Here is a 17,276-nt window from a genome sequence, read left to right as displayed (position 1 = left end):
ATGAGGTATGAAGAAAGAACTTTAATCATCACAATATACACAAGAAACTACAGACTAAAAAGTATCAAAAACTAACTTAAAGGCTTTCTTCCACTGGTTAGACCATTCTTCTTTAGTTATAAAAATAAAAAATAAAATTCAAAAAACCCAGTGTCTGCTCTACCCCACAACCAGATAAATCAGAGAAAGCAGACTTACTACATACTTGAAATAAATATGCTAACTTTTTGAAGTGGGTTTTTGTTGTTTTCAGTAAAACCCTGAAAACAATTTCATCAAAATGGTGCAAAAGATTAGTGACCTTGGGTTTTGTTTGCAAACATACTAGTTTTCTAACAAGTTAATTTCCAAAAGAAAAGTAGACCAAAATTAAACAAACTTTATTTAAATACAAGTCCTCTGTTTCAGAACTTTTAGGATGATTGATTTCAGAGGATAAGGATGACAAAAAAGGGCTGCAAATGAGACAAAATGTTTGGTTTTGAATTCAAACTCCTTTTCTCTCCAGTGAGAACAGCAAAGCTGAATCAATTTCAAAAGCTATTTTTAACTGTAATCTTTAGACTTAAGAAAACAAACTATCTTTTTAATTTTGTGAAGTCATTTATATTTGTCTTCATTAATATAAATGAGTTCAAATACTGTTTTTCCCCCTCTCTTTTTGGGTCTCAAGTGTTAGTATCTTTTGGTAGCTATTTTTTTTTTAATTATAACAATCAATACAGTAGGTAATTTAGGGTTTAAATAAATTTAAATTTGGATTAACAATAGCCTCCATGTGCTATTTCAAGCAAAACTGGCATACAAAACTATATTCCTCTCCCCACCTCCACCAACAATCAGTTAATTACACATTTTACAGAGATTCACAACACGTGTCTCTTAAATAAGTTCTGTTTAACAATTAGTGTACCAAATTTTGATGGTATACAAGTTTTCAGAAACATACCTATATAATGCGTTATAGCTACACATTTGTTCATTGGTAGTTCTCAATTCTAACCTCTTTAGAACTGCATGATTTATTTCAATAGCCTGTAATCCATGATATAGAATTGTTTTTTCCCTCATCTATTGCCTGCACAGAGAGCTATTGTCTGTATGTTCTGGATGGAGAAAGAGTCTAGTATCTGATGATAATTAAAGCTTTAAAGAAGAAATACTTTTACTACTGAATTTCAAATCACACACACAAAATAGGTGAGAAATTCTTTTATCATATTTAGAATCAAAATATCCCTTAAAATATTTACATTTTACAGTAAAAAGGATAGCAAAACACAAGATCATGTACAAGCTTAAGTATTCAAGTTTCCAAAGAGCCAAAAATGAAAAGGAAAAAAATGGCCTACCACAACGTTGTAGTATATGGTAATAAATGCCTTCAATGAATGCAGATTAAAGCAATAAATGTACTCCTTGGGCATCTGATTCTTGGTCAAAACTGCTGAACTAAATGATTAATATAATCTGATTATGAAGTTGCTTGGCTTTCTGTTGCTCCTCTACAGTTTCTTTAAAAACAGTGCAATTTAAAACAAACTTACAGAGCACACATTACTCTCAAATTAGTCATTATATAAAGGACATTCACTAGAGGCAGTAAATATATTCCATAGTTAACCGTATTTACCAAGTAAGGAATAAAACTAAAATTTCTAAGCCTTTATTGCATATTAATAAAACAAATCTTTGAATATACAGCAATGTAAAACTTTTAAAAATATTAAATTCCTATAACTAGGGACAGTCGGTGTGAAAGGGACAATGGGCACTGGGGACAGAGAGCAGTCTGCACCAACACACAGATTTTATTGTTCTGCAAACCACCAATATTAAAAATTTAAAAGATGGCACAATCCTAGCAGGCAATTGTCAAGTTTTTAAGATACATTTCAGTTATTTAAATGTAATCTTGAAGCAGCCTGCAAATTTTACCTTTTGCTTTTAGCTCTGTCAATGTGATCCCTATCTTTGTGGTACCTATCTCTGTCCTTTTCTCCTTCTCTATGTTTACTTTTCTCTCGTTCTTTGTCCTTTTCATGGTCTTCACTTTTAGGTTTATCTGGTTTCTTGTCTGCATTCCTACTATCCCGGCTTGCTTTTCCATCTGCTCCTCGATCACCATGTGATAACCGTGCCCTCTCTTTATCTTTGTGCCCTTCCTCTCTGCTTTTTCTGTCTCTGTCCTTGTCCTGGGTTCTGTCTCTGCGTCTATGCCTTTCAGATTCTTGCTCCCATTCCTTTTCATGTCGCTCTCTTTTCAAATGGTGTGAATCACTATAAAATCTCTGTCGATCCCCTTTCCCCCTATTAAATGGCCTATCCAGTTGCTGTTGGTCTGGCCTACCCCAAGGGTCACTATGGCGCCTTTCTGGTCTTCGAATGTCTTTAACCTGGTAAAAATTTTGTGGGCCTATATATCTTGATGTTTGTGAAAGGGGACCCATCATACGTTGTGGCTGGCCTGTCAGATGAACAACAGGAGGCCAGGGAACCATGGGATTTTGAGCAAAGCCAAAGCCTGGAGGGGGAAGTAAAGGGGGTGGCAAATGTGGTGGAAATCCAAACATATTTTGTGGGGGAAAATTAGGAGGCCCTGGAAATGGAAATCCGGGAGGGCTAGACTTGAGATGCTGAAGGTTAGGCTGCTGTGGCCTCATGGGTGAAAAGTTTGCACTTGTTCTGGGGCTGGTGCTTCTGGAAGTAAAGTTGATGCTTTTAGAAGGAAACTCCGACTGACATGTGTTTCCAACTTCAAAATGAGATGATGTTGCTGTCGACCCTCTGCGAAATGGGTGCACAGTTTCGATATTTTGCATTAAAATATCCTCCTGTAAAGGTTTTGCTTGTTCTGTTTGAGATGCGTGTATGTTTTCTACTGATGGTGAGTTCTGTGCAACTGCTGAACTGTTCCCCTGCTGAACACAGGAGTTTTTCTCTACAGAAGCCAACTTTTCCTCTACACTGATTTGTTCTGTTAAGTGCTCCTTGTTGTGTGACAGACCAGACAGGGTGTGTTTTTCTCCATTCCGACAATTATCTCCATCTTTGCTTTCTGAAGCAGTTATCTGCTGACTTCGTCCTGCTGCTTGTCTAGGATCCCGTTTCAGGTTGATAAACTGTGGGGACCTTGTTGTATTAGCAACAAGGTTTTCACTGCAACTGACATTACTGTCTACGTTTCCTTTTCCTACATTAGACCTGCATGGAGAACTAGTACTTGAAGTCCGATTATCTTGCAAATTATTCTCTTGATCTTGTAGCAACTGTCTTTTTAATGTTCTCTCTTTATTCTCCACAGTCTCCTCCTGTTTTGACTGAATTGATAAATTTGTTAAGAATGCTTCTGTAGAAACATCTGGTGGCTTACCTCTGAGGCTAAGACTTGTCAAAGGTCCAGGAGAAATGGAAGAAGACCCCATTACTGACGTTTCTTCTCCTCCTACTACTGAATTACCTGCAGATTCTGAAAGATCATCTACTTTAAGCTTTACCTCCTTGGTTTCACCATCAGTTATTTCCACTTTATCTATTTTCTCTGCTTTGGGGTCAGCTTGCTCATTTATAAATGGAATTTCTTTGAGAGTGTTTTGTTCTATCACTGATTGAGCCTGTTCATATACCTGACCAGTAGTGCCCAAAAGGCTCTGAAGTATATCATCCACAGGAAGAGGTTTATTTGCTAATTCCAGAGTAGAAGGTTGATTTTCCCAGCCAATCAATACCCCAGGAAGGAATCTTAAAGGTTTTGGTGGCTCCTGTTTGGTGACTTCCACTAAAGGTTCAATCACTGTCGGAAGGTCTTCCTGAAGAGTCTGCTGAGGCTTATTTCTCTGCTTGTGTAATACAGTTGTAAAAGAATTAAAAAAGTCATTTTCTTCCTCTGGTGTTTCTTCTGTGGAAACGTCTATTTTACTTTTTTTATCAGGTGGCAAAGTCATTGGTACACTTTCAGAAGTCTCGACTGTGTGACTAGTACTAGCACTAGCACTATGTTGCCGCTTCAGTTTTTGACGGATAATTAAGCCCAACAACAGATTAGGTCTATGTAGTTCAAGCCCTGTATAAAATAAAAAACATCAATTAATAGTCATTTTCAAACATTACAATAAAGGGTACATTTCTGCATCTAACTTATTACAGCCTATTAAGTGGGCACCTGCCCCTTTCAAGTTAGCTCTAGAGGGCTGGATCCTGGGAAAGAAAGAATCCCTTCTGTAACTCTAGTCTCACCTCCCACTTTATTTTATTCATTCTTATTATTAAAATGTGTACCTACCAGGTCCATCAAAAGGCACAAGAGGGTGTGGAATTTTATCTGCAGCACCCAAAGGAATAAGGTACATATCTTTAACCTGCTTCATGTTGTTAGCAGCTACTCCATAGCGCTTTCTGCTACTGAAGTATGCAAATAGCAAAGTATAAGAAATTTGATCTTCTTCAGTTACGGGTGTGAAGCGAACGACACAAATTTCCTATTCAAGAAAATAATACAGGATTGTTTAAAATAACCTAAAGAATAGCTTGGTTTTAAATATCATTTCTCAATTAGTAATAATCTAGTTAATTTTATAATGATGATTGCCAAATAACATGATTTATAACTTGAATGTAGATAAAAATAATAAATGGCAGCAACTCTTAACAGAAGATCTTTGCTGATCCACTGATAGATTCATTTTATCTGAAGGTGTCCCATGAGACACTGAGTCCCAAGGTAATTAGTATGCTCAAGGTGACACAATTGTCAGTGACAGAGAACATATTTAAACCTAAGTTTTTTGGTATCTACACAATCTCATTTCTGATGTTATAGCCTCCACAAAAGGCTGCCTGTGTTTTCAGCATACTGAAAATATCACCTACCACCACCACGTACCATGTACATGTACACAAGAATACTGCCATGTACATATACACAAGAATACTTAAATCCACTGCAAATCCAATTTAAAAGGACTGGATACAGAAATAAAAGAGGCTGTGTGGGAGAATTAAAAAACACAGAGGCCATAAATTTTGTAGAATCATTTGGCTTACTTGGGAACTTATTTGTGTGCCTCTGGGTTCTAGGTTTTGTTTCCAACAGAAAAGGGTGTCCCAGTGTAGTATTAATTTGGTAATGTAAAAAACTGGATGCCTTTTCATGAAGGTACAGTCAAAATGAAGAGTGCCAGACCTGCGATAAAGTCTAAATTGATGTTAGATCCTAAAGAAAAATGTGCAAATGATCTAAACTATGGTTCTAGCTCTTATAAAAGGTATGTCATCTAAACTGTCCCCTTTTAGAGGTAACATTATAGTGTTTCAGTCAGTTCAGGAAGGAGGCATACTATAAAGTGTCAGGCAGAAATATATGGATAGATAAGAGTGATTCCCAAACTGTCCAAGGGTAATACATTCCCAATGCTTTCCCATGACTTTTACTATCATGAGAAAGTGAAGGCAAGTAAGTGTTTGTAATTTTCTTAGAGTGGTTCAAAGTTTATTTGTATTCTATCAATTTAAATTCTAAAATCTATTATTGAAAAATATATATTCTTTTTAGCTTGAGATCATCCATTTTGGATTATTTCTAATCTTACTAAACAGGTCTAGTCTTAAGATAAAAAATTAATGTTCCTTTATTCAAGATTTTTTTAATGTCTGTAATATGCTAGGTACTATCATCCTTGGAGGGAAAAAATAATTTCCTCTAATGATTAAGTTTTCCTACATAGTCATGTTCTACAAGTTAAAGAAATGATAGAAAATATAGAGAGAGAAAAGAAAAAAATAATATTGTGATAGAGGCTACTAATTATTACCAACTATCTATTCTCGTCCTTTCCTCTTATTACAAAAAGAAGCTTTTTAGCCAGGCACATCACCAACCAAGAGAGACAACATTTCGTGAGATTACATTTCCCAGCCTTCTTAGCAGGTACATAAGGCTACGTTACTAAAAAGTTCTTGCCAATGTAAGTTAGAGGAAGTGAAATGTTAACAGCAATTTCCAGGTCTTGCTTTTAAAACAAACAGGCATTCTTCATTTTTCCCTCTTGAGGTTGATAAGTCAGCTTTGACCATGTTTGACTGAAAAGGGCAACACTCTTGGAAACAGTCAAATAACAAGACAGAAGAAGCCTGGTCCCTGAATGATCTTGTAGAACAAGAGCCCCCAGAACTACTCTGAACCACTGACATATTAAAAAAAAAAACAAACCTCTATATTCTTTGCGCCACTATACTTTTAGGGTCTCTCTGTGCAGCAGCTTAGCCTATGCCCTAAGTGAACAAATGTCTATAATCAAAGCAAGGCAAAAATCCAGGAGGAATCTCAATACATAAACCTAAAACATTTCTTCCAAAACACTGACAGAAATCATTACGAAAGCATACCAGAAAGAAAGAAAAACCTACAAAAGGAATACTGAGCTGTTCTGAGCTTTTAGCAAATGGCTTTAGTTCAGTTTTGTCAGGCATACTATGTAGATTTATAATTTGTATTGGCTCCATCCCCCAGGGTACCCTGCATAAAGAACCCAATGATTTACTTCTCAAATACTCTCTCATGCTAATATAGCTAAAGAAATTTTCCTTACCTTGGTTCCTGATGCTTTAATTTTTTCAACATAATCCCAAACTGTCTGAGGCGATATCCTGCCACCTACTTGAATACTATCCGGTAGATCCTACAGTAAAAAATGAAGATGAGCAACAGAGACAGAATATCTTTATTATAATATTCATAATTCATTCAAATTTAGCTCTAAGACTAATTTCAAATGGTAATAAAAAAACAAGTGAATAAAAAGATTTGTATCATAAAACAAGAAAGTACAGGGGCAGCCATCAAGCTTTACACCTCAAATGTCAACTGCAAATAACTAACGTGGGTACCCAAGATACAACTGAGATAGAATCTGAGGTCATATCAGTTCTCAGCACGAAAGACAGGTAAAGAGAAGCAGCAGTGGCAAGCATATGACACATTGACAATCCAGAATATAAGAGATTTCAGAATATTGCTTTTCTTCTCCAACCTCCTTCTTTCCCACCCCCACCTTTGCTTGGTGGTAGTGGGTAAGGATATTACTTAATCATTAATAGCCGGATTTCAGAAGTAATCGAATTTAATTATAGAGCATATTTTTGCACAGTAAGGAATAACACTGTAATAATGCAAGTTCATATTTTCAAATGGTAGAATCTTTCTGAAAACAGATGACTATACATAAAATCAGTTAACTATGTAATTAAAAATATTTAAAACTAACCAGTATATTTCTTTTTTCTATGAAGCTGAGTCATAAAAAGTATAATTAATTGATATTAAGTTCAATTAAGTTTATTTAAATTATTAATTGCTTTAAACATATATTTGGGATTTTAGTCCTAAACTAAAGTAGAAAGTAGAGATAGAATTCTAGAAAGCAACCACACAGAAACTGGCCCAGAAAGGAGAATAGCTTTGTTTAAAATCAAGTCCAAACTGTTTAGGACTTCTTTCCCATTTAAAAGAAGAGTTCTCATCACCACAGACTGGTCAGACTACATTTCTAAACACATTTGTTTAAAAAGAACAACATCATGGGGTCCAGTCCATTTAATTCTCCTCATATAAAATCAATGTTTCTAAAATTATTTGCCAAGAAAACTATATGTGAAATAATTAAGTTATTAAAACATAATTATAACTTTGGCTTTTTCAAATACTGAAAGAATTTTGTTTTAATTTTTGCCTTCATAGTCAGCATACTGAAAATGAATGGAAAAGGATAATGTAAGATATGAACATAATAGAAAATGTAACCTCAACAAAAATACAGTACAAGTGTATGGATTTATTTTCTTTCTGCATCAACAGAAAAATATAACTTTCTTCAAAATAGTTCAAAAATGGCATACTTTCTCATATACCATAATATAATACTACAGCTGCTTATTTTCCGTAAATACTGCATAACAAGACTTGTTAACAAGGAAAAAATCTTCCTGACAGGCTAACACTGAAGAGCATACTAAGTAGGACAATCTTTTATCAAATCTATATTTAAAGAAAGACTTAGGCTCTCCATGCAGACTCTCATTAATTTTTAATTTTCTGACATAGTAAAGCACATCTTGGAGTATAGGACATGTGGGTTTAAAACTTTCAGAACACAGTTACCTATAGTTCAAAAACTCCATTTGTGGGACACCTGGGTGGCTCAGTGGTTGGGTGTCTGCCTTCGGCTCAGGGCATGATCCCAGAGTTTAGGGATTGAGTCCTAAATCGGGCTCCCTGTGTGGAGGAGCCTGCGCTTCTCCCTTCACCTGTGTCTCTGACTTCTCTGTCTCTCATGAATAAATAAATAAAATCTTAAAAAAAAAAACAAACCCTCCATTTGTGAACTCATAGTTTCATTAATTGAATGGTTTTAGGATCACTGTCTAGTTTTCTTATGAATGAAAATAAAATATTTTTATTATTTATAATATTGTTTTCTCTCCTACTGTTTTGAGAAACACATATGTCAATCCAAGCAGAAAAGGGTAAAAAAGTTCATAGTACCTCTGTCAAATAATCAGGGGAACCAGACACTGGATAGGCTTTGGTAACAAATTTTGCCACAGAAGGCATGTTGATAAAACCTTTCCAGATGAAGTTCAATCGAGCCAGGAAGGTAGACTCAACTTCAACAGTTCCAGGCATCTCTGGACTAAAATATAACATTAAAAATTTTTAGCTTAAAGATATGCTCACGAATAAATCTATTTTCTACTAAGTCATCAATTACTTCTATTTTAGGATATAAAGAAAGCCAAAATATGGAAAGACTATTGATCAGTTTATATTTTCACTTTATAAAACTACATTCGTATTTATGTGATCATGTTTTACAAAATCATCCTTCATGAGTGGTTTAGATGACGTCCAGAGAAGTACAAGCAATTTTTCTTAAATGACCTATCTCTTGCCTCTCTGGACCAACATAATTAAACAGAATTTTAAAGTCAAGTCCCCACCTACAGACTCAAATCTCTAAATTAACTTTGAGTCTTATTCTTTTATTTCAATTAGTTTAGTGTTTAAGAAGGTACAGTTACTTTCTCAAAAGGAAGGTTCCTGAGAAGTATGTTACTTTTGTGTTTTTGAAGACCTCCAAGCATAGTTTGGCAAAGATCTAGAATGATTATTATAGAAACTGTAGCTAAGAGAAAATTACCGTGGAGCAGGAGAGAATGTTGACTTCGGAGACTCTTGTTTCTCCTCTTCAAAGAATTCAGAAGCCAAAATATTTGAGGTTGAAGACAATGCATCTGCTATACTTTCTGCTTCATTATCTGAATGTTTACGAGATACTCCAACAACAACTTTAACTTTTTTTGGAGAAAGATCATCTACAGGTGGTGCCATTCGACCTAACACCAGATGACACCAAAATAAACCATTTTTGTAATCTGAAATTTCTGTAACTTCATCTATTTTTGCTTCTAAAGTTACTCAGTTTTTCTGAATCTGAAACTAATCTTGTTGCATAACCTTAGATCTCCTGGGTAATTTTTAACTATCATTATCTCTCATATTGTGTTATATTACATCTCTCTGATATGAAAAATTAGGAAAAGAGGATGTTAACTAACTTAGATAAGCTGGAATGGAAACATTATAACTAGAACCCAAACTAGGCTTCTTAATTCCCTAGCAATTTTCTTTTAACTCAACTACACCAAATTCCAAGTCTTCAGAACTGAGTAAAACAACTCTGCATCCTACTTTGTGTTACATACAGCAGCAGCTCATGACATAAATGCATAGTGCAGTGCCTAGTTACTAAATATGAAAAATATTAAAGTTTAAAAAATGACATTGATTTCAGGCTATAGCATCAACAAGGAAAAAAATTACTCAGACTTTCTGAAAATAGGTTAAGTGTAGTAGTGTTTAACAAACGTTTTTGTGTGCTACCATAAATTTACTGAAATATTACCATGGAAATGATTAAAATTAACAGAAATGATTAAGAATATTTTTTATTAAGACAGAACTAAATCTGTGTACTTAAAAATATTATCATACCATGGATGGCTTTCTTTAAGAATAACAAAGTCTAAAAACATTCTGCCCTTTAAGTCTTTATCACTGTACAGATTGTAAAATATGTAAACACAACTTTGAAAAGATAGGATTATTTTCATTATAGGAAAATTACTTAATTTGTAAAATAAATTTCATCTAGCCTCTAATCCAAAGATGGTGGACAGCAAATAGATTAACCTAAGAATTTTCATTTTACTGTACAAGGTATGTATCATTCCTTAGCATATTATAGTAAAATAAAATAAAACTTAAGAGCCATGTCTCCAAGGTTTACAAATTTCCTGATCCTCTATTTTTAAACAAACTGAATATAATTTAAATTCTTCCTTAATTACATCCCCATTTTTTTATGCCCTAAATTTAATCAATCTCCAACATCTATTAATATTACCTAATGTGAGTATCTAAAGCCTCCACTTATTTCCAATGACCACTCTAATCACTCTAATTAAAACTGTCATCTCCCACTTGGATTAGTGTAAAGGCTTCCTATGGAGTTTCCCTCCTTCCTCTCCTTGCTTCTCCCACTGTTATTTCTTCTCAAAGTCAGAGATATCTTCATAAAATTACAATCTGATCATGTCATTCCCTTGCTAAAAAACCTTTTATAGTCACTGTCACTGATCTTAAAGACCAAAAATCTTCAACGCAGCTACAAAAGTATATTTTCAGCATTTCTGATCATGATCTGTAAATATTTTATCCCATGATCCATATTTAAACACACACACACCCCTCTGTGGGGGTGTGTGTGCATGTGTGTGTGTGTATATATATATACACACACACACATATATATATACATGTACATATATGTATGTATGTGTGTATATATATTTTTTGTTATAGATACTCATCTTTATAAGTGCAGTCATTGTGGTATTTTCTATTTTGTTTTTGAAATGTTAATAACTACTTACTAAATTGATTTCACTACTACAAAGTCACAATCTCAAGTCTGAAAGGCAAAAAGATATTACAAAATGTGCTCTATAAATAGGTCTTCAAACAAATCATATCCCTCTCTCCTCTTCTCAAATTCAATTCAAGTTCATGCCATTCCCACTATTCAAAATGGTCTTTCTCTCCTTGTAGGCTTATTTTTCAACCTTCATGTCTCAAATGTCAATTCCTCAGCCACGTCCCCCAATGCCCCAGTCTACGCTAGGTCTTCCTGCTAGCTAAATACTGTACTTCTGTAACTCAAATCATCACCTGTTTGTCTTTCCTGCTAGACTATAGTTTTTCTTAAAGTTTGGATAACATCTGATTTTTTCACCACTATGTTCCCTGCACCAGAAACTGCTCAGCAAGAATTCAATATTTACTGAATGAATGACCAAATAGAAGAGTACTAGAGAAAAGGTATTTTAGGATTTGTTTCATTTGTTATATATAATTAAAAAATACAAATGCTACTTTACTCCTTCATTTAATAAATGACGGTACCATCAGAACTGCCCAACATTTCTGGCGCCTATTCTAATGCTTAAATTCTGGTCTTTTGTCCCCAGGGTTGTTAAGTTTAGATTATACATAATACAATTAATTGTAGACAATAAACTATACCACAGTAACAAACTATACCTCAACTCTGTAGACCAGTTAGTCAAAAAATGTGCTACTTCTCAAAGGGAGTGAACAGGTACCTCCCCTATACTGAAAAAACATAGCCTATCTAAATTACAAACACAAGCATCTTTCAAAATGAAAGCAGCATTTCAGAAAGAAAAAGTTCCAATTACCTATGCAAATTTTACAGTTCAGATCAAAAAGATGTTGTCTGTGTTGACTAGTGGTATCTTTGGACATAGAATCAATCTCTTCTTTTTGTTTTTCAGTTCCTTCCGTCTTTTCCAATGACTTGTTACTTGTAGGTTCCTTTAAAAAAAAAAAAAGTAAAAAGTTTTAGCAAAATTCAGCCCCAATTATTAAAAATCAACTTATATTTCATATTGATATTTCTCTAAAATGAAAACTGTTCCATTCATAGGTTTTTACTTCTTTTAAGATTTTATTTATTTATTTAGAGCAAGTGGGGCAGGCGGCAGCAGAGGGAAGGGAGGGAAAGAGAATCTCAAGCAGACTCCACTCCAAACAAGGAGGCTGAGATGGAGCTCGATCTCACGACCCTGAGATCATGACCTGAGCAAAACCAAGAGTCAGGCACTCAACAGATTGTACCACCTAGGTGCTTCCTTCACTATTTCTTTAAAAAATAAATGCTAAATGTTAATTATGACCTAAAGTAGAACAAAAATTCAAAACATTACTCATTCTTTAAGGCCTCTAAGGGATCCCTGGGTGGCGCAGCAGTTTGGCGCCTGCCTTTGGCCCGGGGCGCGATCCTGGAGACCCAGGATCGAATCCCACGTCGGGCTCCCGGTGCATGGAGCCTGCTCCTCCCTCTGCCTGTGTCTCTGCCTCTCTCTCTCTCTCTCTCTCTCTCTGTGTGACTATCATAAATAAATAAAAATTAAAAAAAAAATAAAATAAAAGGCCTCTAAGAAGATTTCATAAATTTCCTCACTGATATTTGAAAGCAAGAAAAGCTATGCCAAGCTCTCATATCAGTCTGCCTAAGAAGCACTTAGAGATTGACAGGCCTACTAAAGAATTCACCAAGTCACAGAGACCCCGGGAATCTACATTTTAACAAGTGCTTAACAGGTGCTTGTGATGCAGATAGTCTGTATAACTACATACAAGAAACAATATTGTAAACACTCTCAAAAAACTGTGAAACCAATAATATGAGCTACTTTAAAATATATGTATTTCTTAAAATTCTTCTTTCACCTTTAAGTACACTTTAGGCAAATAAATCTTTTCTGAATCTTCATGTTTTGAGCACTACAAAACATGACAATTTTATTATTTTTACCTGAATCTCCATGGCTGCTTCCTGTTCTTTCATTGGAGCATCACTCTCAATTTCAATTTCACCTTTATGAGTTATTTTTGTGATTGGTCGTCTTTCCACTTCTCTCTGCTCTTTCTCAATCATTTCTATGGTCTAAAGGAAATATTTTAAAGAAACATTTCACAATTAAAATATATGTATTTCCAAATGTACAGCTTTAAATAATAAGAGCTTATCTAAAAATGAAAGCAACATCACAGATGATTTTTAATTTTTAGGTGATCTTTCAAACAATAAATATATAATGAGTACTTACAAATGCTAGAGACTGTTTTAGTGCGGGGGGGGTCATAAGCCTTGAGAAGTTCACATGTAAATTAACCAGAAGCAACTGAAGTGCCATGTAATTTGCAAAGGGTTTCTTAAAACATTGTATTTAGTTGCTTTCTGATTTACTATTTTACCAGCTGCCACCAGGGAAATGAGAAATATCTTCCTCAGATTCCTAATTTGATGTTCTTAACACCTCCCAAAATAATGGAAGTTTACTTAAACACCAAAAATTCTCAGGTAGTCCCTTAGTTGTCTCCTAACTAAGCAGTGATAATTAGTTGAAAAAACTTGGCAACAAAGTATTAAGCAAGTGTAGCAAGAACTAATAAAAAGTAGTCAAGAATGGAATGGGTTAAGAAAGATAAACATGGGTCTGGTCATTAGTCTTGCCTTTGTTAAGTACAAATCATCTTTAAAGAAAGAAATCAAATACATGACCTAAAGAAAGAACAAGCTGGTCTCCAAAGCAGATGGTACTTGCAGCCACAGGGTTAAAGCAGAAGAGAGGCGTACACATATTTGGAATACGGAGGGAAAGAAGTTAAGGTGAGACTGTTTTCAAAATAAAAGGAAAATTTACAAAGGGTGAAAGTCAAAGAAATATATTAATAAATACATCATATCAAGGCCTTGTGCTTCAAACTAAATTTGGCAAAAGACCAACGTGGAGGATTTTAATGCCTGAGGTACAAGTATTATGGAAAAAGAACCAGGTAAACCATGAAGAATTCACATGAACTATAAGTAACCAGTATTTTCTAGAATAAAAAAAGCTAATATTCTGAGGATACTGTAATAAAAAGAGTAATGTGGTCATCCCACTATCACAATAACTTAAAGTCACATATTCTCTTAATTTTTAAAGGTATTTCAAAGTTCACAACATCCAAAAGAAAACTCTTGGCATTGGTGACTTCCAGAATTTTTTAGTTTTAAAAATGGACTATGGTGCACATACTATTTAGGTTACATAACACTTCAGTAGAGCTGGGACCTCATGAGCTACTTAAGCACACAACATTTCTGTATAATGAACATTTATACATGACAATTCAGATCAAGTTTTATCAATGAACGTGTTTAAGGGGAAAAAATCTTGTTTTTCTGAACTTTTGGCATTTGAAACTTTGAATTGTAAGGGATTATTCACCTATAAAATTTTCGTTCTGAATCTAGTGCTAAAAATTACCAATATTCATAATACCTTCAAATTGCATTTTTGAAAAGTACAGATCTGATTAAGATGGACCTATTTTCCCATCTTTCTGATTTACAAAGTATAACAAAATAAAGTTAATTATATAATCTGATAATTGGAAAAAAATGAGAAAAAAGCAGCAGAGATAAGGAAAAACAAAAGATTGAATTTAAGAACTTCATTAATGGGGGATAGTAATTTAGAAGACACACAGAACAGGAAGTTTGTATTATTGTGCACTCTGTATTAAATTACTTCTGTGTGTATATATATAATTTTTCCCCTATGGCTGAAAAATATAGGTTCTGATAATCCAAACACATATTCATAGATAATCTTACATGTCTATTTTCTCTCCGCCTCCATGCAGCTAACTCTTTAGAAGCCAGTTCTTCTGGACTCATTCTTATAAGATGATCAGGGGTTACTTCTCCTTTCAGTACTTTCTTAAATAATATCTGGAAATATTTAAAACAAGAATGAAAGAGAAGAAAAACATTTTCAAAATAAAGAGGAACTGCTGTATAAAAACTTGGAATAAATAAAGATGCAATTTTGAAACCTGATTTATAAATGTTTAATGATTTATATATTATCTACAACAGAAATTTATTGACAGCCCTGTATTCTAAGAACTTATCATCTAAGTCAGCAAAATATACTTTTTTTTTAAAAAAAATCCATGAGAGACAGGGTGGGGAGAGACACAGGCAGAGGGAGAAGCAGCCTCCATGCAGGGAGCCTGACTTGGGACTCGATCCCAGGTCTCCAGGATCAGGCCCTGGGCTGAAGGCGGCACTAAACCGCTGAGCCACCCGGGCTGCCCCAAAATACCCCTTTCATATGAAATCAACACATAGTGGAGAAACGTGTCCAGCAGAATCCTTAAAACGTCTACCCAAAAATTGTATGGAGACTGTTCCCCGCCCCCACCACCCCCACAATAGATTCTTAGAGTATTCCCAGGAACACACATTCAGTCATAATAGCCAACCTGTAGTATAGCTAGGTACTGCATACTACAGTGTAAAAAAAAAAAAAAAAAAAATTTAAATGTAAACTTTGCTGAATGTGGGGTCTTTCATATTTTTAAGATTTCATATGTTTAAGTTCTAACAAGCTTAGAAGGGACTCCAAAGCAAAGAATTCACTGCAAGAATGAAACCTAAAGGAAATAAATGTTTACTTACTGAAGAAGAGCTTCCTGACTATATAACTGAAGTATCTGATCCGCTGGACCATGATAACAGATTGTACAATGTAGATTTTTCTTAAGTGGCTGTTAGTATACCTCAAGGAAATACCTCATATCACACACTATATACTGAAAATATTATTATACAAATTGACCAACTTATTATGTAAAACTATTATAAAAATTAAGCAAATATATAAGGAGTTAGCTTTTAGATTTCCTCTAGTCCCAAACAAGAAATGCCAGGAAATGATTAACAGTTCAAGTAAAAGATACTTAGAATTAAAGTCATATTTAAATTAGCAACATGGCGGGGCACTTGGATGGCTCAGTGGTTGAGCATCTGCCTCTGGCTCAGGTTGTGATCCCGGGGTCCTGGAATCTAGTCGAATTCCATATCAGATCCCCACAGGGAGTGTGCTTCTCCCTCTGCCTACCTCTCTGCCTCTGTCTCTCATAAATAAATAAAATCTTAAATAAATAAGCAAAATGTTTTAAGTTGTATTCTTTTTTTTACTAAATGTATTTATTTTCTTAAGGAGTGTTACTCTGCTTTTAAATTTAGATCAGAAGTACCAATATAGTATTTGTTATGAATGCTGGCTTAACAGTGTTTTTAAAGAATACATATGAATGTATTTTTAATAAATTGGATTAAATAAGAGACAATGGGGAAAAATTCACATAAATCAGGTTAAGACAGACGTCGTATTTTACATTTTAAAAGACTCATTTTATAACACTAGTCACCACTATGCAGAATTCATAACTCAGTTCAGCAGCAAAAGACTATTAAAATGACAGTCTCATATAAAGAAATAAATTATAGATCTATTATAATCTTAAAAAGCAATGTATTTAGGAAAGCTGAAGCATAAGTAGCTATAGACATGAAGAAAAACATGAACAAAAACACTTACATTGTTTTTAGGATCTTTCAAATTGAACATCAAACTTCTGTATTTGTTCTTATATTTAGCATCGGTGTCCCGAAAAAAAGAGAAAAGCTCTTTTTCAATTTTTGTGGCAACTTTTGCTGCTTTTTCCTCTGGTACCTTCAAATTTGATTCTGTAAGTCTTAAAGTTAGAATAATTCAATTATTCTTCAAATATGTGAAGCATATATTATTCAATTTTGTATAATTATAATGCATGTTACCTTCTCATAAGAATGTCTTTGAGAGAATGTCTGACACTTTGTCTGATCTGATCTGCAGAAGGCTTAGAAGTAGAAGTAGTAGGAACATGCACATTAGGTATTCCCTTTTCACTTTTCTTCTTTTTTATCTCTTGCTTCTCATGAGCCCCTAAATTAAACAATTATCAAAACTCATTAAGTTGCTTTTAAAAAGTCATCTTCCTTTTTAATGCATTATGTAAGTTTACAAACAAAATTGACTGATTAAAAATTACTATTCAGAAATAAGATCAGAACCCATACTCCACACTGAAATATTTCAGGCATTAAAATTCTAATCTATGTATGGTGACAGATGTTAACTAGACTTCTTGTGATCATTTTGCAAAATATACAAATATCCAATCATTGTCACACACTTGAAACATAATGTCATATACTAATTATATCAATTAAAAAATTCTAACTTAAATGAATTTT

At 34.1% G+C, this 17,276-nt stretch overlaps 1 protein-coding gene across 9 annotated transcripts in view; it reads right to left on the bottom strand.

The window, feature by feature from the left end:
* Positions 1-359: 359 nt before the first annotated feature.
* PHF3 (PHD finger protein 3) overlaps positions 360-17,276 on the bottom strand; it is a 76,987-nt gene continuing 60,070 nt past the window's right edge. For all 9 annotated transcript variants that reach the window (XM_025419146.3, XM_049092214.1, XM_025419148.3 and 6 more), the window contains 10 exons: positions 16,818-16,965; positions 16,579-16,735; positions 14,805-14,921; positions 12,954-13,085; positions 11,815-11,950; positions 9,195-9,390; positions 8,540-8,687; positions 6,588-6,677; positions 4,283-4,478; positions 360-4,063 (listed from right to left, as the gene is read on the bottom strand). In XM_025419146.3, coding sequence (XP_025274931.1) covers positions 1,935-4,063; positions 4,283-4,478; positions 6,588-6,677; positions 8,540-8,687; positions 9,195-9,390; positions 11,815-11,950; positions 12,954-13,085; positions 14,805-14,921; positions 16,579-16,735; positions 16,818-16,965 — 3,449 coding nt within the window. In that variant the 3' untranslated portion in view covers positions 360-1,934. The remainder of the gene's footprint in view (positions 4,064-4,282; positions 4,479-6,587; positions 6,678-8,539; positions 8,688-9,194; positions 9,391-11,814; positions 11,951-12,953; positions 13,086-14,804; positions 14,922-16,578; positions 16,736-16,817; positions 16,966-17,276) is intronic.

This window comes from Canis lupus, chromosome 12 (genome assembly GCF_003254725.2).
Source record: "Canis lupus dingo isolate Sandy chromosome 12, ASM325472v2, whole genome shotgun sequence".
NCBI classification, from domain to species: domain Eukaryota; kingdom Metazoa; phylum Chordata; class Mammalia; order Carnivora; family Canidae; genus Canis; species Canis lupus.
This window is presented reverse-complemented; position numbering and strand designations above follow the sequence as displayed.